At 41.4% G+C, this 24,548-nt stretch overlaps 1 protein-coding gene across 2 annotated transcripts; it reads left to right on the top strand.

Moving 5' to 3' along the window:
* On the top strand, nt 1-18,615 carry LOC122642199 (protein transport protein SEC31 homolog B-like). 2 transcript variants are annotated; one of them, XM_043835627.1, is made up of 22 exons: nt 1-513; nt 1,400-1,457; nt 1,579-1,701; nt 2,014-2,110; nt 2,242-2,278; nt 2,381-2,486; nt 2,583-2,640; nt 3,062-3,159; nt 3,280-3,399; nt 3,714-3,756; nt 6,172-6,293; nt 6,385-6,512; nt 6,627-7,185; nt 8,189-8,281; nt 8,784-8,969; nt 9,082-9,292; nt 13,289-13,404; nt 13,537-13,707; nt 14,304-14,429; nt 14,533-14,809; nt 18,053-18,291; nt 18,380-18,615. In XM_043835627.1, the coding sequence occupies exons 1-22, from the start codon at nt 200-202 to the stop codon at nt 18,473-18,475; spliced, it is 3,378 nt and encodes a 1,125-aa protein (XP_043691562.1). In that variant the 5' UTR covers nt 1-199; the 3' UTR covers nt 18,476-18,615. The 2 variants fall into 2 exon arrangements, with proteins under 2 accessions (XP_043691562.1, XP_043691563.1); XM_043835628.1 differs by having other exon boundaries at nt 1-516; nt 1,403-1,457.
* Nucleotides 18,616-24,548: the final 5,933 nt, after the last annotated feature.

The following is a 24,548-nucleotide window of genomic DNA, read 5'->3' as shown; positions in this document are numbered from 1 at the left end:
TGGAGCGAGAAATTTCTGATTCTTCTTGATCCATCTTTGATTCAGAGGAAAAGAAGAAGAAAACAAATCAGAACGGGAAGAAACCCTAGGCTCTGCCCCCCTGATTGAACGTATTTCGATCTGCAGATCTGTGCCGAATTGGCTCTGCGAAGGAGGTGCGGATCTTTGAATCTTACTGACCTTAATAGTCTTTCAAGCCATGGCGTGCATAAAGGGCGTCAATAGATCGGCGACCCTCGCCTTCTCCCGTGACTCACCTTACCTTGCGGCTGGGACAATGGCCGAGGCTGTAGATCTGTCATTTAGTTCGTCTGCCAATCTTGAAATCTTCAAGCTTGATTTCCAGTCTGAAGATCGTGAGTTACCTGTTGTTGGTGAGTGTCCCAGTAGTGAACGATTCCATCGACTTTCATGGGGTAAGACTGGATCAGGAACTGAAGAATTATCCCTTGGGCTGATTGCTGGAGGCCTTGCCGATGGTAGTATTAATATTTGGAATCCAAAGACTCTAATCAGCAGGTATTTAACTGTTACTCCCATTGATTGAATTCGTCCTCGCTCATCTGTTATGTAACATTGGCATCCCTGTTCCAACAATTGGGATCTTCTCCGGTTATTTCACCAGTTTCTTGATTCAGTAGAATTGATAATTTTCAGAGAACCCTTGATCTTCCTGATGTTACACTACACTAAAACGTGAATAACAAAAAATGGGTCCTCTCTATTGTCCATTTTCATATTTTTCGCATTTTAGGATTATACTTGTGCGTTTTTGTTGATCAAAGTTAATCCTTATCTTTTTCAACAAGATCATGGTTCATGGGCTTCTGATTTTTCGTGGTGATTCTTGTGTTTTTTACTTGCATTTCTCCTTTTTCCTACGTTCATATTTCTCATCTCGCTTTGCATGGGGATTATATGTATCACTGTTATCCTTTGTTGAGATTATTTTGTGGCGTGACTGGCGTCCAAATGCAGAGGAAAAACTATATCTTGTTCCACCCTGATTGGTAAACTTGGAGAGGACATGCTAGCAAAACGAAGCTGCAATTTGAAAATTAATAAGTAATTGATGTGCTTGACAGGATGTTGGATCTAGTATCTTTTGGTGAAGGCCATTTTACATCTGAAAAATCTTAACAGCAGAACTTCACTAGAAGCCCAATTTTCTATATTTTTTTCCGCGCGGGGGGGTGGGGGGGGTGGGGGTTTAATTTATTGGGCTCTGCCAGACTTGATTGATCCAATTTGGATGTACCAACATGTCATTAATGGATTATAATTACAAGTTTGTCTTTGTTAAAAAATTATTTAGATGTATATATGCGGTCTACATTATTGACAACAGAAAAAGTAGATTTAGACTTTAGTTAGACTTGACTAAAATCATAATTACCTGCAGTTCAGAGGAAATTGAAGGTGCACTCATTGGACATCTTACTCAGCATACAGGACCTGTGAGTTTCCTCATATATTTATTTTCTCTGTCTACTGGCTATAATGGCTTATCTGTTCCATAATTGATGCTTTCTTTGATCTAGCATGGTCATTTAGTCGTGACGTTTTGCTTAAACACAGGTTCGTGGTCTGGAGTTTGGTAGTATCTCAACAAATCTACTAGCTTCTGGGGCTGATGAAGGTGAAATCTGCATCTGGGATCTAGCTAATCCAGCAGAACCCACTCACTTCCCACCTCTCAAGGTATGTATTTATTATATTTTCCTCTGGATATGCTTAAATAACCAGCATAAATTCTTATAGTAGGATGATTCAACTTGTCAGTGTTATTTTAGCTCAGTCCTTTTAATGTCTATCGTAGCATTGAATTTATATGAGTATGATCCTAGATAATCTGAAAAAAAAAAAGGAAAAATTGTGATCCTTACATGTTCTACACTTACTGTGGGTGTTTTGGATTAATATTAGTTGTTAATTTTTTTCCCCTTGCTACTTGCAAGCACATATCTGCAATATGTGTGCCATATTTAACTCATCTTGTGCAAAATTTGCCAGAGTGTTGGATCTGGTGCGCAAGGTGAAATATCTTACTTATCATGGAATCACAAGGTTCAGCCTATATTAGCGTCCACTTCATATAATGGAACGACAGGTGAGAGAAGGGTATAATCCTGTCACTTATATTTTAAACTTAAAAGGAAGGAAAAGTGGTCCTATCCTTTTTATTTGCCTGTATGCTGATGCATCAAAGTTGTATAACTCATGAATATCTATTGTTTCCAGTGGTTTGGGATTTAAGGCGGCAGAAATCAGTGATAAAGTGAGTTGCTTTCTTTTGATCGTGAAGTGTTGTATGCACTTTTGCATCATAGATCTGTATGTGTAATTTGACATCTTGATGGGTGTTTTTGTTCCCTGGCAGTTTGTCAGATGCAAATAGGAGGCGTGCTTCTGTATTACAGTGGAATCCTGATTTTGCAACCCAGCTCATTGTTGCATCTGATGATGATAATTCTCCTTCTTTAAGAGTACGATGTTTTTGTCATACAATGGTTTTGTTATAAATTTTTCTCAACTGTCAGTGATCTGAATAGTTTTTGTAATCTTTTTGATGTTTATGACAGCTTTGGGACATGCGGAACGCAATGTCACCTTTGAAAGAGTTTGTGGGCCACACTCGAGGTTGGAAATATTCCGGGATAGTGCTTCTTTTGTTCCCCTGATAAATAGATAACTTTACCTTTCCTGATGTTGCTTCATTTACTTATATTTCAAAGGTTTTTTATTTTTTATTTTTTATAATTTGGTGTTCAGACTTTTTTGGTTTTTTTGGGTACAATAGTAAACTGTGCTCTGAATCTCCGATGACTGCCCTGTCCCACATTTCTCTATGCCATATGTTTTTGTCAATGTTAGTTTTCTTGTTTTATTCCATGTGCTACGCTTTCTACATGTTTGCTTGAACTCATTATTCCTATACATTTCGCTCGTTACAGCGGAATTTTCCCCATCACTTTGTTTAGATGTTAATATGAAACTATCAATTTTTATTGTTGTTACATACATTTTTACTTAATCTTCGCTTTTCTGAATCTTTCCGCAGGTGTAATTGCCATGTCATGGTGTCCTAGTGACAGCGCCTACTTGCTCACTTGTGCCAAAGATAATCGAACTATCTGCTGGGACACATCTACGGGAGAGGTAGGAAACGGTTTCTGTTAAATTTTGCTCTATTTTCATCCCTTCTGCCATTTACATATTTTTCCAAAATTCGGTTGCCTTCTAACATCTTCTTGTTGCTTTACATTTTAAATGGTTCAGATTGTCTGCGAGTTGCCGGCCGGCACCAACTGGAATTTTGATATTCACTGGTACCCAAAGATACCAGGAGTCATATCAGCTTCATCATTTGATGGAAAAATTGGCATCTACAATATTGAGGTTGGTGGAAAATGTCTGATCATAGATACATTAGGTTTTTTACTTTTATTTAAAGAGTATTTCCTCTATTCTTTGGGAACTTCCTCCAGTTTATTATGTAATGTGAAATGAAAAATTGTTATGATGTGGCAATCTGAGTGTGCTTTTTTATTCTATTTTGTTTCATAAGTGAGAATCATAGCATTAATGTTCTTTAATATAATGTATCCTATCTGAAAGAATTTTTTTTTTTTTTGGTATTAGCCTGTCAGAATAGTCTCTCACTCTTGATAACATTCCTCGGCATTTATCTGCATTTATTCTTCATTGTGCAGGCTTGCAGCAAATATGCTGCTGGAGAGGGTGTGTTTGGCACGGGTATGTTTTCTGTGCTGGATCTTAAATATTCAGTTTTTCTCCCCTTCATTGAACATCATTGTGATTTAAATGTTGCCACTTCTGTTGTTGATATTCTTTTATTGAACATCATTGTGATTTAAATGTTGCCACTTCTGTTGTTGATATTCTTTCTTTACTGTATCAGTTGATCTGCTAGTATACAATTTTTTCTATTTGTAATGAGAATATTTTATTTTTTAAAAGGGAAGAAGGGATATGTAGGATTAATGCAAAAAAGAGACAAATAAGAACAGAACACCATTTGGAAACGGCATCTTAAATCATCTTATGCATTACATTCCTGTGGACCCCATTATTTTTGACAGAACTGTTGTGGCATTACCCCTTCCCGCTGCTCTCCTTAATTCTTCATAGAGGTTTATTGGAAAAAAAAAATAGAGAATGGTGCAGCAGGTATGAGAACAATATATAATTCACTGGCAAGGAAATAGGCTGGGACTGTACAAGAATTTCTGCTTCTCATGGACTGGTTGTTTCGGAGGACATGATGCGGAATCTGGACCATTTTACGTCTTGTATAATTTATGAGGAGGGGAATGGTTGCAAGGCAGATTTAGGAGGATGTTTGGGTTGGTGATAGGTCTCATGCTTCTGTGTTTCCAAGTGGACCAAGTCTATATAGCCTCGTTTTAGAAAGAAATGTTGTTGGTATAACACATGGAAATGTGTAGTGGAAACACCTATTGGAATTTGGTTTGTTCGGAAGAATGATGGATTGGGATTTGGGTGATTTATGGTCTTACAGTTGATGGAATCTCACCTGACTGTTATATATGGAAGAATAACACTGAAGAAATGTCTTCTCTTAAGAATGTATTTTGAATCCTTACACGATACTTGTTTTGAACAGAGAGACAGGGATGTGATCTGGTCCATCTGGATATCAAAAGCATCTTGCTAGTTCAGGTTTGACGTTTTGCAGACTAGGGGTTTTAATCTTGCTAGTGAGTGCTGCTTTTGTTGCTGCTTTAAGGAAATGACAGGCTAAGGATGACCTCTGAGGTGTGCGTTAGGGAACATGCTTATTGCCAGGCTCTCTGCTCGTTCTGCCCGCTGGCCTATTGAGATAGCAGCCTTCAGACTTTGCATACCCTTTCTAATAAAGAATTGTGGCTTGGCCCGGGGAAGCAAAGTCAAATCAATGAAGTGAACAGACCAACTTCTTTGACTGAAGCGATGGAGCTTCTACTTGCTTGATGAAACTTTGTTTCTCCTAATCCTGAAACACAACATAGGCCTGTAACTATCGTATAGGTAAACACTTCTCTATGATTGCTGTCATAGTGACTTCCAGAAAGGATCTGATTGTAAATATAAGCTTAAACTGTGGTGGGGTAGGGGCTCAGTGGCAGATGTGGACAGGGGGCCCCCACATGCGGACAAAGAATCTACCATCACCCCCCACTACTATATGAACTAAATGTTATGACTGAAGCGATGGAGCTTCTACTTGCTTGATGAAACTTTGTTTCTCCTAATCCTGAAACACAACATAGGCCTGTAACTATCGTATAGGTAAACACTTCTCTATGATTGCTGTCATAGTGACTTCCAGAAAGGATCTGATTGTAAATATAAGCTTAAACTGTGGTGGGGTAGGGGCCCAGTGGCAGATGTGGACAGGTGGCCCCCACATGCGGACAAAGAATCTACCATCACCCCCCACTACTATATGGACTAAATGTTATCCAATTCCTACTAGAATCCCTCCTCTTGATTAGCAACTACAGAATTGTGTATTATTATGGTATACTGGGTTGTGTTTTTCATTCAAAATCTTGAACTGGACCTTAAATAGAAAGAAATTAAGCCAACTTCTCTATGGAGCATGTGTACTACATCTGAAGTTCCATCTAAAGCAAGTATGTCTGAGTGTTGTTGCTTTAAGGCCCTCTAGGTTTGATGACCGTAAGGTCAAGGTTATAATGCAGATACATACCGGGTTGGTAACCTGGATCCATCATAATTGTGTTTAATTTAATTTTAATGCTACAACATGTTATACTTTATGTTGCTTTGATGTGATGTATGGTCTCTGGGATAGGTTTTGATGGACCATCATTTCGATGTCTACAGCAATGTGTTTTACCCGGTACATGTATCTTTTGATTCTTGACCTTTTATTTTGAAATATGAATGCGTAAAAGGCGGTTGATAAATTTACTTCTTTTATTCTGCAATCTCCCGGGACTCCCTCTAATCTCCACAAAACAATGCCTTTGCATTGCTTTGGATTTTATTCTAGGAATATATTTTCACGTCCTTATCCTTTCTTTTTATTCGTTTTCCAGTATGACATCCTTTTTTTTCGCTAGGCACATCGAATGATCCTTCTTTAACATTTCTTATCATTTATTTTATCTTCAACTGCAGTGCCCTTGAGAGCTCCAAAGTGGTTGAAACGTCCAGTAGGAGCTTCTTTTGGTTTTGGTGGCAAGCTTGTTTCATTCAACCCTACTTCATCACTTACTGGTGCTCCAGCTGGAAATTCTCAGGTAGATTTGTGTAGTGGAGCACTGCTACTTTAATGCTTTCATTATGTTGTTTGTTCATTTTCTCCTTCTTTTTTCTATGTCTTTTCCCCAGGTTTATGTGCATAACTTGGTTACTGAACTCAGTTTGGTGAGCCGCTCGACTGAATTTGAAGCTGCAGTACAAAATGGGGAAAAATCTTCCTTGCGGCTTTTATGTGAAAAAAAGTCTCAAGAGTCTAAGTAGGTTATCTGTTAAAAAGAGTTCTGTTGAAGTGGCATTTTGCCTACATTTCAAGCTGAAATTTGCTCATCTTATTGGGTTATAATCCTTTTTCCCCTTGGTGTTGTGATTAGATCTGGGGATGATAGAGAAACATGGGGCTTCTTGAAGGTTATGTTTGAAGATGAAGGGACTGCAAGGACAAAGCTACTCACCCACCTAGGATTCACTGCACACACACAGGAAAATGATAATGCGCAGAAAGAGCCTTCCCAGGAAATAAGTGCGCTCAGTCTTAATGAGGGAGAAAATAAAACAGGATTTTCTGGAGATAAAGAACTGAGCTTATCACCCACTGATTATGGGGAGGATTTCTTTAACAATCTTCAAAGCCCTAAAGCAGATCCATCTCTTTCACCTTCAGCTAGTAACTTTGAGGGTGATGGTGGTGCTGTGACTAATGGTGAGCAACTGCAACAAGAATTGGATGGAACTGGATTAGGTGCTGATTCTTCATTGGAAGATAGCATTCAACGTGCTTTGGTTGTTGGAGACTATAAGGGAGCTGTTGCACTGTGCATATCTGCAAATAAAATGGCTGATGCTTTAGTTATTGCTCATGTGGGTGGTGCTGCTTTGTGGGAGAGTACACGTGATCAATACCTAAAAAAGAGTCACTCATCTTACTTGAAGGTTGGTGGAATTTAATCTTTCTGGTCTTGAAACAACAAAGCAGATTTTGTCTTATGTTAATGCCAATATGGGACTGGTGTAGTTGAAGCCGCATCATGGAAATGACTCACAGATTGACTTAATTGACTGCATCAGGAAACAGTTAGGCTGATGTATACCCTACTGTCAATCAGTCTCATAGTTATCAAGGTGTCATCTAGGCATCCAGCTGCCTTGGTTGCCTTGCATCTAGGGCCTCTCCAACGCCTAGACGCCTTGACAGCTATTGATCAGTCTTCACCTGTTTGACTAATTGCTAGTCATTCCGTAACCTTTCTGATTTACCTAAAATACTAGAATGATTGTGCTATTTGATCATTGCTTTTGTTTGAGTATATTACAAATAGGTAAATTTACACTTTTACTCCCTCTCCTGCTCCCTCTCCAACCCCCCCCCCCCCAAAACAAACAAACAAAAAAAAAAATTCCACAAATCGTGCAAAACTTGACTAACCATTATTTGGAGCTTTTGACGAGCTTGAAAGCATGCCTGGCTTTTACTTTACTGCTGCTAATAGACTGAAACTCCACTCTTGCCTTTGTTACTTTGTTTTAGTATTTAATCACCTAAATATGTAGAATAATATTAAAATAAAATTGGACAAATATCCTTAACTTGAGTTGTCCTACCATGGTCCATTAGAGGAGGGACTTTTCATTCTTCCTGTGTCTTTAGCCAAGATAAATATCATTAGCTAGACTTTTCAAAATACAATAATTATCGTTTCTTACGTTAGAGGATGGAAATAATATCCTCCAGTATGTCAATAGTAAATAATTGCTATTGATTTTGGTTCCCTAGCCTGCTCGCTCAACTTGGAGGACCAAAACTTGCCTAGGTGGCTTAGTTTCCTTTACAACTCTGGTGGGGCACATATAGTGAATATAGATTTGTCATAGTTTTCTTTACTATTTTATTTTGTTTTTCTTTGTGTTATACTGAGGTGGTTCTATCCTTATCCAGGTTGTGTCTGCAATGGTGAGCAATGATCTATTGAGCCTTGTGAGCACCAGGCCTTTGACTGCCTGGAAAGAAACACTTGCTCTTCTTTGCACTGTAAGTTATTTAATTTGTTATAGACTTTGACCTATATATTTAGTTCTGAATGAAATTTTGGTTAATGATCTCGTCATTTTTCTATGCAATGCATGGCATTTACATTTGACTTCCCTGGTGTCTGTGGTGTTATCATGGACCATCTGAAACTGTGAAACACTTTCTCTACACTTGTTGTCTTGTTGTGTTATCCCTTTTGAATTCGATGATGAAATGAATGGAAGAGACCCAAATGACATGGTAATATGGTATTCGTTACTGCCCTTTGTTGGTAAATGTTAACTAATTCAAGCTTGATTTGCCCTCTAAGCGAGATTACTCTGCTGCTAAGCAATACTAGGAAATGGCTCACTATTGTTACTAGTTTATTTTTTTTAACGATTTCCCCACCCCCTTCTAGTAGGCTAAAAATCCCAGTACTAGTACCATTATGCAGCAATTGGACTGGAAGATACTGTACTTTCCTATGATATCTTATCATGTTTACCATAAATTTCTACAGTTTGCCCAGAGGGATGAGTGGACTCAGCTCTGTGACACTCTTGCTTCAAGACTAATGCTTGTGGGAAACACATTAGCTGCAACTCTCTGCTATGTCTGTGCTGGAAATATTAACAAAACAGTGGAAATTTGGTCACAGAATTTGAAGGTTGAGCATGAAGGAAGACCCTATGTTGACCTTCTCCAGGTTGATGTTCTACCCAGAAATTCATGTAAAAATGTTTTTTCCTCTAAAAATAATAAAAAATAAAAAACAAAAAACCAGCTTGAAGATTGACGGCTTTTATTTATTGGGGTAGGATTTGATGGAGAAGACTATTATCCTTGCTTTGGCAACTGGACAGAAGCAATTTAGTGCAGCTCTGTCCAAGCTTGTGGAGAATTATGCTGAACTACTAGCAAGTCAAGGGCTTCTAACAACAGCAATGGAATATTTAAAACTTTTGGGGTCCGAAGATTTATCTCATGAGCTTTCTATCCTGCGAGATCGTATAGCTCTCTCCGCAGAAGGTGAAGTATTCTTTTGATTCTCTCTTGTATGCTTATTATTTATGGAAAATTCTACACATGGATATTGGTGTTAAGAAGCATTTGTTAAAGAAAATTTTCTATCCTGCAATAATTTGCTAGATGAGGTGCCACCCTCTCATGAGAAACTTTTTTTTTTACCTGTTAAATATGTTGAAGTTGATAGCTTGTTTGGCAGTGATTGAATTGAAGTCTAGGATGTCTAAGAAAGTGGTGATGCATGTTTGTTTTCCCAAGAGCTTGGGTTTCATTGTTTTCCTGTTGTCCATGCTTACAATCATTATTTCGATGTATCATGGTTATTCTAGAAAATGAAAAGTATTGCAAGGGAAAACCCCAGTGCTTCTTTATGTTATTTTAAAAATGCTACTTATTTAGGCACCAGGAAATATTAGCATTGCTGAAGGTTTACTTACCCTGCAACAAAGCTTCAGTGAATATGTTAACAATTTTTTCTTCAGGAATGTAGCTAATTTTGTGTTCTTTGGAAATGTAGCTAACTTCAAGCTGTTATAGATGACAATTGATCATGGAAAAGATGGCTACAGGTTTTTCACATTCTTCCATACAACAAACACCAACAACTCAGCCTTATCTCAACTAAATGGGGTTGGCTTCATGGATGCTTGCCCTCCAATCAGCTCTATTCAAGGTCAAACTAGATACAAGGCCTAAGTTATGCATGTTTTTCCTCACCATTTTTCCTAGGGTGATTTTAGGCCTGCCCCTAGCTCTTTTAGTTCCTTCAATCTGAATCAAATCACTCCTCCGTACTGAAGCATCCCAAGGCCTTCGTTGAACATGGCCATGCCACCTCAAACGATATTCTCGTAGCTTATCATGTATCGGGGTTACTCCCAAATCAGCTCTAATATGGTCATTCCTTACTTTATCCTTCCTAGTGTTGCCACATATCCATCTCAACATCCTCATCTTCGCTACACATAGTTTATCTATATGACGTTTCTTAACTGCCCAACATTCCGCATCATACATCATAGCCGGTCGTATGACTGACGTCTACAATTTTCCATTTTCTTTTTTCTTGTTGTATTTGCCTTTTAATTTTTTGCTGAACTTTTTGTAGATTCTTTATTTAGGATAAATCAACTCAAGAATCCATCTTTGAATTAAATTCTGGAGCCAAAACTTTAAACTGAATTTGTGTTAGCTAACCTCATGTCTAAATTCTTTGCCAATGAATTATGACCACAGCTCTTAAGTTTTGTGGTCCTAGTCACTTAAACTGTTAAAGGGCCCTTCCCATTCACCAACACCCCCCCCCCCCCCCCAAAAAAAAAAAAAAAAATATTACCATTGATTTCTTGCAACCTGCAAAAATGCCATAGTTTTGTGTGTACATGTGGTGGTAAAATTTCACCTAGGAGTGACTATATTCTGCTGCTTTTTGATCTGTTCAACAATATGATTATGGGTTTGAAAGTGGATCTAGTCTTGAAGAAAACCTACAATTGCATTAATTTGACAAGTATTATGTTCTTTTACATTATATTCAGACAGAATACCATCGGAAAAAGCTTACTGTTTTTTTGGTGCATTCATTGCAAAAAAGCCTTTTGTGGTTATTTATGAACATTGGTCATTTGTAATTGGCTAGTGTTGATATTGCTTGTAAGCCAGAACATAGAGAAGCATTTTGTACCATAAGTCTTTTGTTTCTAACTAGATGAGCTGATAGGTTATCATGTAAAGATTGTAAGATTATACCAAGGGGAGAGCTTAGCCATGCAACATACATTAATGAACTTAGATATGTAGTTTTAAAATGCTGAATAATAGGAGGTGTAAGATTATTTGTCCTAGGATAAGATGGTGGAACTTAAAGGGTGAAAACTTAAAGAGATTTATTGATAAATTAGTATCACATGGAAGGTGGGATTTAGATAAAGAGCATCCCTGTGCACAAGGCTCCCGCTAGTGCAGGGTCTGGTAGGGGTGAATCTACGCAACCTTACCCCCTGCTTCGCAGGAGAGGCTGTTTCCAAGTTTTGAACCCGCAATCAACAGGTTGTAATAGCACAATTTAACCGTTGCACTGAGACTCACCCATGGAAAGTGGGATTTAGATGATGATCCTAATATAATGTGGAATGAGATGACTGCTTATATCAGAAATACAGCTAAAGATGTTCTAGGTGAATCTAATGTAATCCGATACCTTATGGAGACTTGGTGGTGGTGTGAGGAAGTTCAAACAAGAATTAAGGCTAAGACATCCAGTTTTAAAAATTGGCAAAGGACAAAAGATGAAGAGGATTTCAAATAGTATAAATTCAATAGAAATGAAGCTATGAGGATAATAGGGAAGGCAAGGGTTGCGAAATATGAGGATCTTTATAACAAGTAGGCACAAAGGAAGGGGAACAAGGTATCTGTAGACTAGCTAAACTGAAGGAAATGAAGGGTACATATTTCAACTATATTAGACGTATTAAAACTGAGGATGGTAATATTTTAATAAACGATGAGGAGATTAAAGAGAGGTGCACTAACTATTTCTACAGTTTCTAAATGAAAATAATACAAGAAATAGTATCTTCAAAGGTTATAATAACTATCAAGAAACTACAAATCATAGATATATAAATGGAAAATCAGGGTGGTTGAAATTTAAAAAGCCTTAAAAAAGATGAAAATAGGTAAAGCAGTAGGTCCAGATGGCATCAGCATAGGGGTTTGGAAGAGGGTAGAAATTTGTGTATTATCGTGGTTAACTAGGTTATTTATTAAGATCGTGGTAACTAGGTTATATTTAATAAGATTTTGAGTACATGGAAAATGCTGAGTGAATGGAGAAGAAACATTGTGGTACTGACAAGCTCTAAGAAAGTCGTTTAAGGTGGTATGGTCATGTCCAATGGAGGCCTGGGGATGCCCCAGTAAGGAGGAGTGATCTAATTCCGATTGAAGGAGCTAAAAGACCTAGGGGCAGACCTAAATTGACCATAGGAGAAGTTGTGAGAAATGACATGCTTAGCCTCAGGTTTGTCCCAAGTATGACCTCTGATAGAGAGCCGAGTGGAGGGTAAGGATCCATGTAGCTGAGATTTTCCTGTTCTGCTGGACTATGCTTCTTTCCTTTTACTTTCTTACATTCTATTACCATTTGACTCCCCTTTATTCTTATTTTGTTTTTGCTCGTATCCATGTAGCCGACCCCACTAAGTTGGAATAAGGCTGAGTTTTTTGTTGTTATAGTTATATGACCAGCAATGACGTATGGGGCTGAATGTTGGGCAGTAAACAATAAGCATTAAACCAACATAATGCTGCTGAAATGAAGATGTTGCGGTGGATGAGTGGTAAAACTAGAAAAGATAGAATAAGGAATGAGCAAATTAGAGCAAGCTTGGGCGTTTCCCCTATTCATGATAAGTTGCGAGAAACTTGTCTCAAGTGGCATGGACATGTGCAATGGAGGCCTTTGAATGCTCCAGTTACGAAGAAATGATTTATTTTAAATTGAAGGAGCTAAAAGAGCTAGAGGTAGGCCTAAAATAACCATAGGAGAAGTGGTGAGGAAAGACATGTATAGCTTAGGACTAAAATCTTGTATGGCTTTGAATAGAGCTGATTGGAGAAATAGAATCCATGTAGCCGACCGCATTTAGTCGAGATAAGGCTGAGTTGAGTCTTTTGTTTCCAACTGTTTTGTTGTATGCCAATAATGTATAGGTTGCCAGCTTAAGTTGCATATTAGTGTTGCATATTATGCATCGATGTACCATGACTCTTCTATATTAGCCAAGTGCCCATTGCTAATAGTTGGTGGTCATATGGATTTGACTGTTAACAGTCCACACACCTGTGCCAGGATCCACATTAACATAGGGCAATATTTTAATCTTGATGTTTTAGTGTGGAGTAAAATGAAGTAGAGCTTACTACTGCAGAACCAAAGCATATAGTTTTCACCTACAATCTTCAGTTTGATGATTTTAAGTACTAATGTTGCAGAGAAAGAAGTACCCAGAAGTCTGCCTTTCAACAATTCTCAATTGCAATCTGAATCTGTATATGCCACTGATCAACGTGGGTATAGTGCAGTTGATGGATCTCAACAGTATTACCAGGTTTTCCCCCCCTCAATCATGCTTTTAATGTTTGCTATCTTGTTGAAAAAAAGTTTCAGTGCAGGATGCAATTCCTTGGTTCAAGTGGCCTGGTTTGTAAGACTTCCTGTTGTTTCATTTTCTTCTTCGCAGGAAAAACCACAATCACAAATACAGCAAGGCATTCCTGGTAGTCCATATGGTGAAAACTATCAACAACATTTTGGTACTTCATATGTGGGAGGATATGCGACTCCTGCACCTTATCAACCTTCACCATCCCCCCAGATATTTCTCCCGTCACAAGTACCTCAGTCTCCACAGGTATTTCTCGTTTTTGGGCTGTAATTGAGCCGCATAAGTGACTGGGCTTACCTGCTTAATGTTTAGTTGCTAGTGAGTCTATGCTACTCAATTATTGAAATGTTTGTATGAATTTTTTTAGAGTTCATTGAATGACAAGGTATCTTTGCTTTGGTGTATATATTTTCCATTCATTCTTTTGGTTGTCTTGAGGTAACACAAGTTACCTTTGAGAGTGAGCCCAAGAGATCGCATAGAATTTAGAAAAGAAACTAAACTTCTATTGTCTTTAAACTACCTTCTCCTTGTTAAGACTCAAGAGAACCGAAGCAGGAATCACTGAAACTGCTGGAACTCTAAATTCTTAAGGTTTTTAGGTCATCTGCTCTGAACTTTAGGGCTACTAATGTTCTAATCATACTACTTTTGTTGGTGTTTTTAACAGCAGGGTACCCCCCCCTCCCAAAAAAAAAAAAAAGGATTTAATCTTTGGTACAATTAGGTGTTTTTCTTCTGCCACTTCAAGCTGCTCAAGAACTGTTTTCACTGGTGACATTCGGTTTTCTATCAAGATTTTCTCTTTATTTGTTGACTTTTCTCTTTTGGCTTTCTTTCAGGCAAACTATGCTCCACCTCCTGTCACTACTCAGCCTGCAGTGAGGCCATTCATTCCTTCTACTCCTCCCGTGCTGAGAAATGTGGAGCAATATCAGCAACCTACATTGGGCTCTCAGCTATATCCTGTGTGTATTCCTGCCTTCATTGTTGCATTATCTGCTTCCTATTCTCTTTTTAAGATAAAAACTCTGGTGTGCTAAAATTTGTACCTCTTTTCTCTCACTTCAGGGTGTTAATAATCCCATATATCAACCTGGAACTGCTTCTGTTGGTTCCATTCCATCTCAAGTGGGACCTGTTCCTGGCCATAATATGCCTCACGTTATGGCACCCACACCCCCACCTAGGGGTTTTACGCCAGTGAATAATTCAGGGTTTGCTCCGAGGCCCGGAATGGGTCCAATGCAGCCATCTAGTGCTGCTCAGCCAGCTCAGATACAACCAGCCACGACTCCTGCAGCACCACCTCCTACAGTGCAGACGGTTGATACTTCAAATGTACCTGGTAATCGCATAACCTTTTTCTGATATATTTATTTGTTTACAGTGGTTAAAGTACTGTTCTACTTAATTTGACTTGATCTAATGAAGTATTTCCTAATCAATTACTTGAATGCCAAAATCTGTGTATCAACTGAAATCAGGACCGAAAAAAGGGACCCCCCCCCCCATCTCAATACTCAACCATATGGGTATTGTTTATCGACTTATACCTTGTATTTCCAGCTTTTAAACCAAAGATGTGAACGTTTATTTTATAACCATTTTTGTGCTCTATATATTGCCACTTGAGAAATGAATTTTGATTGAAATTTACTTGATGTATAGATGCTGACATCGAGAATGTTGAGTGCCACCTAAACTTCCATGTGGCAGATATTTAGGGCTGTGTGGGGAATTTTTCCTTAATGGCTTGAAAGGAAACATTTGTAGCTCTATTTTGCCACTTGGCAAACTTGGTTTGGACTTTAATTGACACGTGAGGAAGGGACCTTGATGGTGATCTCGGGGTTCGGACACCCTATTCAGAATCACTATGGGTCCCCAGGAACAAGAGAGCATTTAAATCAAAGGCTTGGTGGCAACTGGCAAAACAGTAAATATCTCTAAGTTACAAGGGGGAGGGTCACTTGGATTGAATAAAGACAAAGGACTCATAGGGAGTTAGGAAATTATAGAGAAAGGGTAAACTTGGAAGCAACATAATTAAAGGAAAGAAGCTTGAATAAGAAACAAAAGACGGGTAATTTTGGAACTTGAGCTTTAAAAGAGATTTAATCAAAAGGGGGGAAAAGCGGTATCAGCTTCTAACTCCAGCCAAACCAAGAGGAAGAAAACAACCACACTTCAAAGGGAAGAAGTCCTTCAATATGTCTTGGTTGACTCTGAAATTACGAGGGTCGGCAATGAGTAGACCTTATGACAGAACACCAACAGTGACATAGACTGAAGGGAAAGAGATCAGTCCAAGCCCTGCAAATACCACTTGGTGGTAATTACGGTTTCAGCAGTGATGCAAAGCGTTGTTCTTGAGGTATGAGGGTTTGTAGAAGGTGAAAATCTGAGGTTAAGATCACATAGGATAGAGTGATTTACTCCCAAGATATTTGACCAAATAGATAGCGTACGAAGGAGATCAGTCACTCGCATATGGGCTGCAATTGTTGCCCAGAGCAGAGCACAACAGAACAGGTATTGATGAAACTGAAATAGGAAGAAGAGATGGAATAAACAGGAGATGGGAAAGGATAGAAGAAACCTGGAGGGGAATAGATCACGATAGAAAGAGGGAAGAGAGCTTCCAACCAACTGTACTGCACACAAACTCAGCAGCTTAATTCATTCAACATTTTAATTCTAAAAAGTGAGTCCGTTGGTTACAAGTATATAAAGAGAAGAAATAAAACAAACATAGACTCCTAACTGGAATGTTAAACCCAAACTAAAACACTTATCTCCTATTTCCTAGTAACCCACTCAGAGCAAAACATAATAATATAAATGTTAAACCCAAATAAATAACTAAACCACTACAAACCTTTGCTAGGCCAAAAACCCTAGTTTGGTCCGGTTCCGTCTGAGACGTGGTTTCCAAACCCGGTCATGTTTGTCCAACCATTCAAGTGCCACTACGTCACCTTTGGTTCTACTTGTCCATAAAATTTGGGCCCATGAGCCCATCTGTGCTGCCATGTGGCAGATATTTGGCTGCGGAAGAAGCCCTTTCCCACTTGGGCCATGGAGGATCCGAGAGCTCATGTAATTTACAAACCAATGATTAAGAATCATCTGTATATATACGTCACATTTTTATGAAATTTATTGAGTAGAATTGAGGTCCCCTCCCCTTTTCACCTTTAATAACAATTTTAGTCGTGGTACATCATAAATCAGATTGGCCTGACACAATCTGGTCTGTTTGAGAAAAGTGGGTTAACTTTGGCTAGACGAGGTTGGGCCTAACCTGATCGGGTTTGACTAGGTCGGAAAGCCACTGCATGAGGTGTGCTGGGCTGGCTGGCTATGAGATTGGGAGTTTGATCCATTGGGTTTGGTTGAGGTCGACACCAGCCAGTTTTACTGTTGGTTGGGTTCTCCCCTTCCCCCAGCTATTTTTGATGTACTTATATTTACCGTAGTCTTGGAGTCAACATTGGATCTATTGCTGCAATTTTTCTATTGGCATTTACTTATCCAGACAGTGGTGATATGTGCCATGTGGGACCTTAGTTGGATGCCCAATTTTGGTGGTTATATACTATCCACATCATCCTTGATTAATGTGGCAAGTTTCAACCCAATTGCTGCAAAGCATTTCACGTTGTAGCAAAGAACAGTTCAATTTGCGTTAAAAAGTTTCCATTATCTCCCCCCCCCCCACAAAAAAAAAAAAAACAAAAGAGAGTTGAATTTGGACTAGATTTGGATAGAGCATAGAATTGCCATGTCAGCTCACTAGCCATATGCTGATTTGACAATTGAAAAATTAATGAAAAATTCACTAGATAGTGAGCCATATGATTGAGATAGACCATGAAGTTGACATGCAGACCATTCAAATTCCAAAGGCTTCTCGTTGTATCCAACGGTCAGATATGGTCGATCCGACCACATGGCGCAAATATACTGGACCATTGGATAAGCTTGTCTAAATGGGCCAGAAAATGCCCCTTTTCTTTAGTTGCAACTTTCATGGATGAAAACTTATTGCCTTTCCAATGAGGTCTACTTGCAAATCCAATTTGATTGGAAGAGCTACGATCAAGATATTGGCCTGGTATCAATCTGTGATGAGTTTCTGTGTTCAAAGTTTTATTTAGTTAGGACTCTGGATTAGGGTCCTAGTTAATTTGGCTGGGACTCTGGAATATTTCTTATTTGGTTTTGTTCCCTTTTGAATAAGAAACAAAGTTGGAACTTTCCTGATTTCCAAATGCAATATGTGTACACACACCAAATTTGCCAGATTTTCCCACAGACGAACAACATTTGAACTTTGCATGTAGAAATGGAAAATTTGGAAACAGCCTTTCCACGAAGCAGGGGTAAGGCTGTGTACATTTGCCCCTCCCAGACCCTGCAGTAGCGGGAACCTCGAGCACTGGGATGCTCTTAATGTAGACATGGAAAATGCTTGAGAATTTGTTTCATGCCTAAGTGGGAATTTTTGCAGAAATTCTTGCTTTTCTAAAATCATGGATCTGCTAGTCCTGATTTGCACATCTTATTTGGACTTTGATTGATGCAGCCCAGCAGAGACCGGTTATTACAACGTTGACACGACTTTTCAATGAGACTTCAGAAGCGCTTGGTGGTTCCCGTGCAAATCCGGCTAAAAAGCGTGAAATAGAGGATAATTCAAGGAAAATTGGTGCCTTATTTGCAAAACTTAATAGTGGAGATATTTCTAAGAATGCGGGTGATAAGCTTATCCAGCTTTGCCAGGCTTTGGATGCTGGTGATTTTGGTACTGCTTTGCAAATCCAGGTAAGGACCTGGCATTAACATAGATACCTGCTTTAAAAAAGATGGGAGGGTTTTTTTATAATCTTTCATTTGTTTTGTCTGGAAACAGGTGCTTCTTACAACGAGTGAGTGGGATGAATGCAACTTCTGGCTTGCAACTCTGAAGCGAATGATTAAAACAAGGCAGAATGTGAGGTCAAGTTAGAAGGTAGAAACTCCTCCAAACAGCTGTGCGGTCCCTGTTCTGCAATTTTTTCAGTCCAGGAGTGTAGTTTTGCAGCACTGATCATATTCATGTACACATGATTCGACTTTCTAAATAGCAATTGCAGGTTTTTGGTTTTCTTCTCCAATTTTTTGTTTCTTTAGAGTACCGTTGTTCCCTGGCCCGTACAATAACTTGAGTTGTCATCCATTTCTTTCTCCTCCAAAAGCTGATACGAAAAGATTTTTTTTCCTCTGGGCATTAGGGAGACTAGTTTGGGGATTGTTGTCGCATAATAGCTCTTTAAGTGTCGAGAATATACTTTTAAATATTCTTTTTGGGTGTTCAATGTAATATTTTTTTTAGCATTCCTTCTTCCTTCTCCCAGTTCAAGTTCTTTGGTATTTATTTTAATTTTTAGGTAAATTACACGTCACCCCTTGATTTTCAAATGAAACTTAAATTACCTGCTGTATTAGACCCTAATATAACAAATTAGTCCCTCGTTAGAAAACTAGGGGGTGACGTGTAATTTTATTTGCTCTTTCAATTATTAAGTCACTAGTTAGGAGAGCTTGCATGATGTAGTGAGAGTTTGTTTCCCCCTCCATTTTCATCCTCTCAAGTGCGATGCATGCCTAGTGCACTATGCTTATGAATCCAAGTGTAAAAACATGGATAGTGGTGTCTTTTTATCCTTTCAAGTGTTGCGTGAACGGTTGGATTCTTAAGTGTGATGCACTGGGTTGCACTTGACAAGATAAATTTCCGTAACTCTACCCCACAATGCTACTCCCCCCTTCCCCAACCCACTCTATCCCTTCAACTCCCTGTGCTCCCACCTCCTCTCCAACTCCCCCTTTCCCAAACCCAGTGCTCACCATCTCCTCTGTATTACCAACAATGTTGCTACCGTGAGCAGGTATTATCGAGTTCTTCTGGTACTGTACACCTAGTTTAGGTGTCATGGTGGATCCAAACAGAGATGCTGGGAATCATAGAACGAAACAGAGAGGATAATAAAGAGTAGAACGCAGCAAACGGGAGTGAATATAGATAGACCCCACAGCTCTCCCGCACCCTATTCTGTAATTCTTGCTCAAACCCAAACAAACCTTCTCATGTTCAATCGTTTCCCACCCCCTGGTGTTACGAACCCCGCCCCTGCTGCCCCCCAACCCTGCTGTGCACTTCACTCTACCTTAGTCTTCCCTCCCTTTGCTGTTGCACCCGTCCCTGTGGTTTCCTGCTGCACCTGTCACTTGTACCCTGTGCTTCTCACTGCATCAACCATTATCCACACCATTGTGGCTCTTAGCTTACCCAGCAGCAGTAAACAACTGCGGTTTGAGATCTTTCGAGTTCTTCATGAAGTTCACAGTTTTAAAGCTCAAAGATTCCAGAGTGTGCGACTTCAGATCAAAGTTTTTGTAATTGAGAATCGGATCCGGATTGGTCTCGGCCGATACTGATCCAGTGCTGATCTGGTTGCCCTGCATCGGAATTGGATCGAACAGAATTGCCCCTGTTTTTTAATAAAATTTATTTTGTTACCTTTGGACCGAGTTTCCCTCCACCCACTGTGATTGGGACCCATTCACTAAGGGGCAGGAATGAGTATTGGGAGGGTATTCTGGAATATACCAGAACCCTATGAGGGGTTTGTAAACCTTAGGATGGTGGGTGAACCGTCCTCTATGGGTGGAGGAAAACTTTGTCCATTATCTTTTTAACCTTGTGTCGTACCAGTTGATCAATATCGGATCTTCTTGCTTATGGTCGCAAAGACAAACGAGCCCACGCACTCGATGCTACTCTCGATGGAGCTCATGCCCCTTGGTGTTTGAAAAACACCAGTAGCATCTCTGTTGCATCCAATTGATTGCTCTTTCTTTCCATTGAGCGTTGATACCTGTGGAGTCTCTCAACTGGCGAGCGTCACAACTGATAGTTGATCTCTCTCGGATTGATTTAAAGTTGGGATCAGCCTAAGTCGATGCTGATCTGATTAGGAAGAATTTGCCGATCCAAGACCGATACTACGAACCAAGCTTCAGATAAGAGCATTTCGCTTACATCTACTGCAAGTTCACATGAAAGGCCATAAAACAAGCCCATAATCCTAACATAATCCCAAGGTCGTTTTAAATACAAGCCCGTTGCCTATTTTAATAAAGGGAGAATGTTCTCTGTGCTGCAGCTAAGCCTGCGCCCAGGCACATGGGCAGCCTGTGTAGGGGGGCAGGATGGTCATTGTGCCCACCCCCATGTGCCTGGGCGCAGGCTGCGCTGCGGCACAGAGAACAGCTCCCCTTTAATAAAATGGGAACAACAATTTGGGTCGGGCTTGACTGGGTTAGCCTAGCTGGGGCAGGGTTTAGAAATATCAGGAAAAGCCCATATAGGCCTTAATTGTTAAGAACCTTTATTAAATCATGAAGGCCCATCAGGGCATTATCAAACCCAAGAGGACAGATTATGTCCTTCTCATCTTCAACCTTCTTCGATAATCACCAGTTGTTGGCCGATGATCCCCAAAGACACATGAAATGTATAGCACCTGTAGCTAAGGGCGTTAAATGGTCCGGTTTGATTTAAATCATTTAATTAAATGGTCTCAATTCTGAAACCATAATCGAAGCATTTATTAAACAGTTTCGTGGTTTCGGTTTTAAACGGTTCAATTCAGTTTCTGTTTGATTTTGATAAATTTATATACATTTAAGAGTGTTAAATAGTCTGATTCGATTTAAATCATTTAATTAAACGGCCTCAATTTTGACAGTATAAATGAACCATTTATTAAATGGTTTCATATTTTCGATTTAAATGGTAAACGGCTTGGATTTGATTTTGACACCCTTAACTGTAGCCACGGGCGCCAATGGAGGAGGGTCTCTAAGATTCAGAGATGAAGATCATGCCACTATTACCGTGGGCTTGGGATGCCTACCTGCTTGTGAGCGGGTGGTCTGGTGCAGGCTGCCTGGCGGCTGGCGGCCTTGCATTGCCTACCTCGGGAGAGTGGAGATTGATACATCCAATATTCACCGGGCCAATCAACGACCACCACTTGTCACAAACGACCCGCTCCATAGCTAAGGGGAACGAACCGGGGTCCCAGCACCACTCGGGGGCGCGGCCACCACTCGGGCGCGGCCTCCTCACCCAGGCGCGGCCTCACCCAGGCGCGGCCTCACCCAGGCGCGGCCTCCTCACCAGGGCGCGGCCTCACCCAGGCGCGGCCTCCTCACCAGGGAGCGGCCTCATCCAGGCCGCGGCCTCCTCACCAGGGTGCGGCCCCCAGGCCACCACTTGGGCGCGGCCTCACCTAGGCGCAGCCACACATCCAGGCGCAGCCTCACCCAGGCGCGGCCTGCACCCAGGCACAACATCGTGGACACGTGAGGTGGGGGCCACCCATCTACGATCCGATCGTATCGCTAAGACTCATGTCACTACCAGGACTCTAGACCGCCGCTTAGAGGTCACGTCATCCAGACGGATTCAAGCACCAAGGAGGTTATCACCACACGCGGGTATCTATCCACCAAGGATCCTGATGCCACCAGGACACTCCCTCCCACGGGGAGATGGCCAATCAGGATAGAGCCCCGTTACCCAGGGCCTCTATCCACTCAACGGCACAATCGCCATCAAATGGGGACTCTCCACACCGCCATACACCGCCATATGCTACTATCAAAGGCAAGGTACGCAACCCCATCAAGGGACATCAAAACTCATACTGAATAATCACTATTCATCTGTTTGTGCCAGGAGATCTAACTTTGGCATCAGAGAGCCCTAGGCCGGGACCACACCGGTTCTCTCTGTTGACCCCTTTGGTCCACTTGCAGGTGACGGCACTCGCAGGACCGCTCGATGATTTCTTGACGCAACAGATTGGCGCCGTCTGTGGGAACGACTATGAAACCGTCTGTGGGAACGTCTAAAGGGAGCAGCCACATCATGGTTCTCCAAGCTACGACCGAGATCTATATGCTCGTTCGCAGAGCTATGCGAACAGTTCGTCACCCGTTTCCAAAGCAGCGTCAAGCAGAAGAAGACCACCGTCAATCTACTAAATGTGGTACAGAACCCTGGGGAATCTCTCAGGGAATACGTTACCAGGTTCACCAAGGAGTCCTTGGAGGTTCGAGACTTGGATGATCAGACACAGCATGCAGCCCTAGCAGGAGGTATTAGGGACCTGGACTTGATCAAGGACTTGGCACGTCATGAGACCAGGACTATGAAAGAGCTCCTGGAGCGGCGCAACGAGTTTGCAAATATGGCCGAGGTGCTACAAGCTAGAACAAAAATAATCAAGGCCAAGCCACAGGACAACAAGAGGTCAGCACTTGATGACCGCAAAGAGGGTAAGAGGTCGAGGACAGAGCGCCGACAAGAGAAGAGCGACCGCCCATCTAGGAGGACAGACCGCCGCCCAGAGAGAAGTGAGAGGGCAAGCACCCCCGAGTTCACACCACTGAACACCACCAGGTCCCAGATACTCATGCAGATCCAGGACCGTGACCTACTCCATTGGCCCACGACCCATGCTAGCAGCCGCCAGAGAACCGAAACCCTAACAAATATTGTCTCTTCCACAAAGAGAATGGGCACGACACGAGGAGTGCTATCAATTGAAGAGAGAGATAGAACAACTGGTAAGAGCAGGAAGCTTGAACAAGTATGTGAAGGGGAGACGTGACAACCGCTCAGGCCAAGGAGATAGAGGTCGCGACGGAGACAGAGTGGAACCGAGATGAGAAGAAAGAAGAACAGATCGAGAGAGAGACCGCCCGAGAAGAGCGGAGAGATGCCACGAACCTAGTGGCACCAAGGGACCTCCTATCCTCACCATACTTGGAGGACCAGGGCAAGAGTCCACCAGAAAAGCTAAAGCTCATGCCAGGTTCGTGGGAGTGGCGAGAAGCCCAAAAGATAGCCAAGACGAGGCGGTGATCTCCTTCTCGGATGAAGACCTGGAAGGACTAAACTTCCCGCATGAAGATGCCTTGGTAGTACAGGTGGAGGTAGCCAATTGACCACATGCACGAGTGGTCTGATAGACACGGGCGTCTATTGACGTACTCTCCTTGGATGCCTATCGACGCTCGGGTTCGGGACGACCAGCTCAAACCGAGCCCACTTATCTCCATGGATTCTCGGTGCCACCGCCTCCATCGAGGTACCATAGAGCTACCCGTCACCTTCGGGTACACCCTCAACAAGTAACCATCATGGTAAATTTTATGGTAGTCAAGTCCGTGGTGTCCTTCAACGGCCTCTTAGGGCGACCATCACCGCGACCCTTAGAGGAGTCATATCACCACTTCACCAAGATGAAGTTCCCCACCGAGAATGGGGTATGCGAAGTCCGAGGAGATCAGAAGAAAGCAAGGGAGTGCTACGCCACCTTCATGAAAAAGAATAATGGCAACACCCGTGGAATGGCACTCTGCCTAGAGAGCATGATCAGTGACCAGAGAGATGAACTGACAGAGAGAAGGGGAAGGCCAGTGGAAGACCTCATCCCATGGCCCCTCAGCCAGGATGACCCCTCCAAGGTCGTTCAGGTCGGCTCGCTGCTAAGCAAGGAACAGAAAGAAGGGCTTGGACAATTCCTTCAAGCGAACATGGATGTCTTCGCATGGTCGACCTCCGACATGCCAGGAATATCACGTTCCATAGCGGAACACCGACAACATGTCGACCCAACCAGGAAGCTCGTTCAACAGAAGCGGCGTAACTTCGCCCTCGACCGACAAGCAGCAATCAAGGAGGAGGTCGAGAAGTTAAGCCGATCAGGGTTCATCAGAAAGGAGAAGTTCCCAACCTGGCTCGCCAACGTGGTCATGGTACCAAAGCCAAGTGGGAAGTGGAGGATGTGTGTCGACTACACCGACCTGAACAAGGCATGCCCAAAAGATGAGTACCCACTGCCCCGGATCGACCTACTGATCGACGCCACCGCCGGCCATGAGATGCTGAGTTTCATGGACGCCTACTCCGGATACAACCAGATCCTCATGTATGAGGATGATGAATCTTACACCGCATTCCG

This window comes from Telopea speciosissima, chromosome 10, assembly GCF_018873765.1.
Source record: "Telopea speciosissima isolate NSW1024214 ecotype Mountain lineage chromosome 10, Tspe_v1, whole genome shotgun sequence".
Classification (NCBI taxonomy): Eukaryota; Viridiplantae; Streptophyta; class Magnoliopsida; order Proteales; family Proteaceae; genus Telopea; species Telopea speciosissima.
Note: the sequence above shows the minus strand (reverse complement) of the source record. Positions and strands in the feature narration are given on the sequence as shown.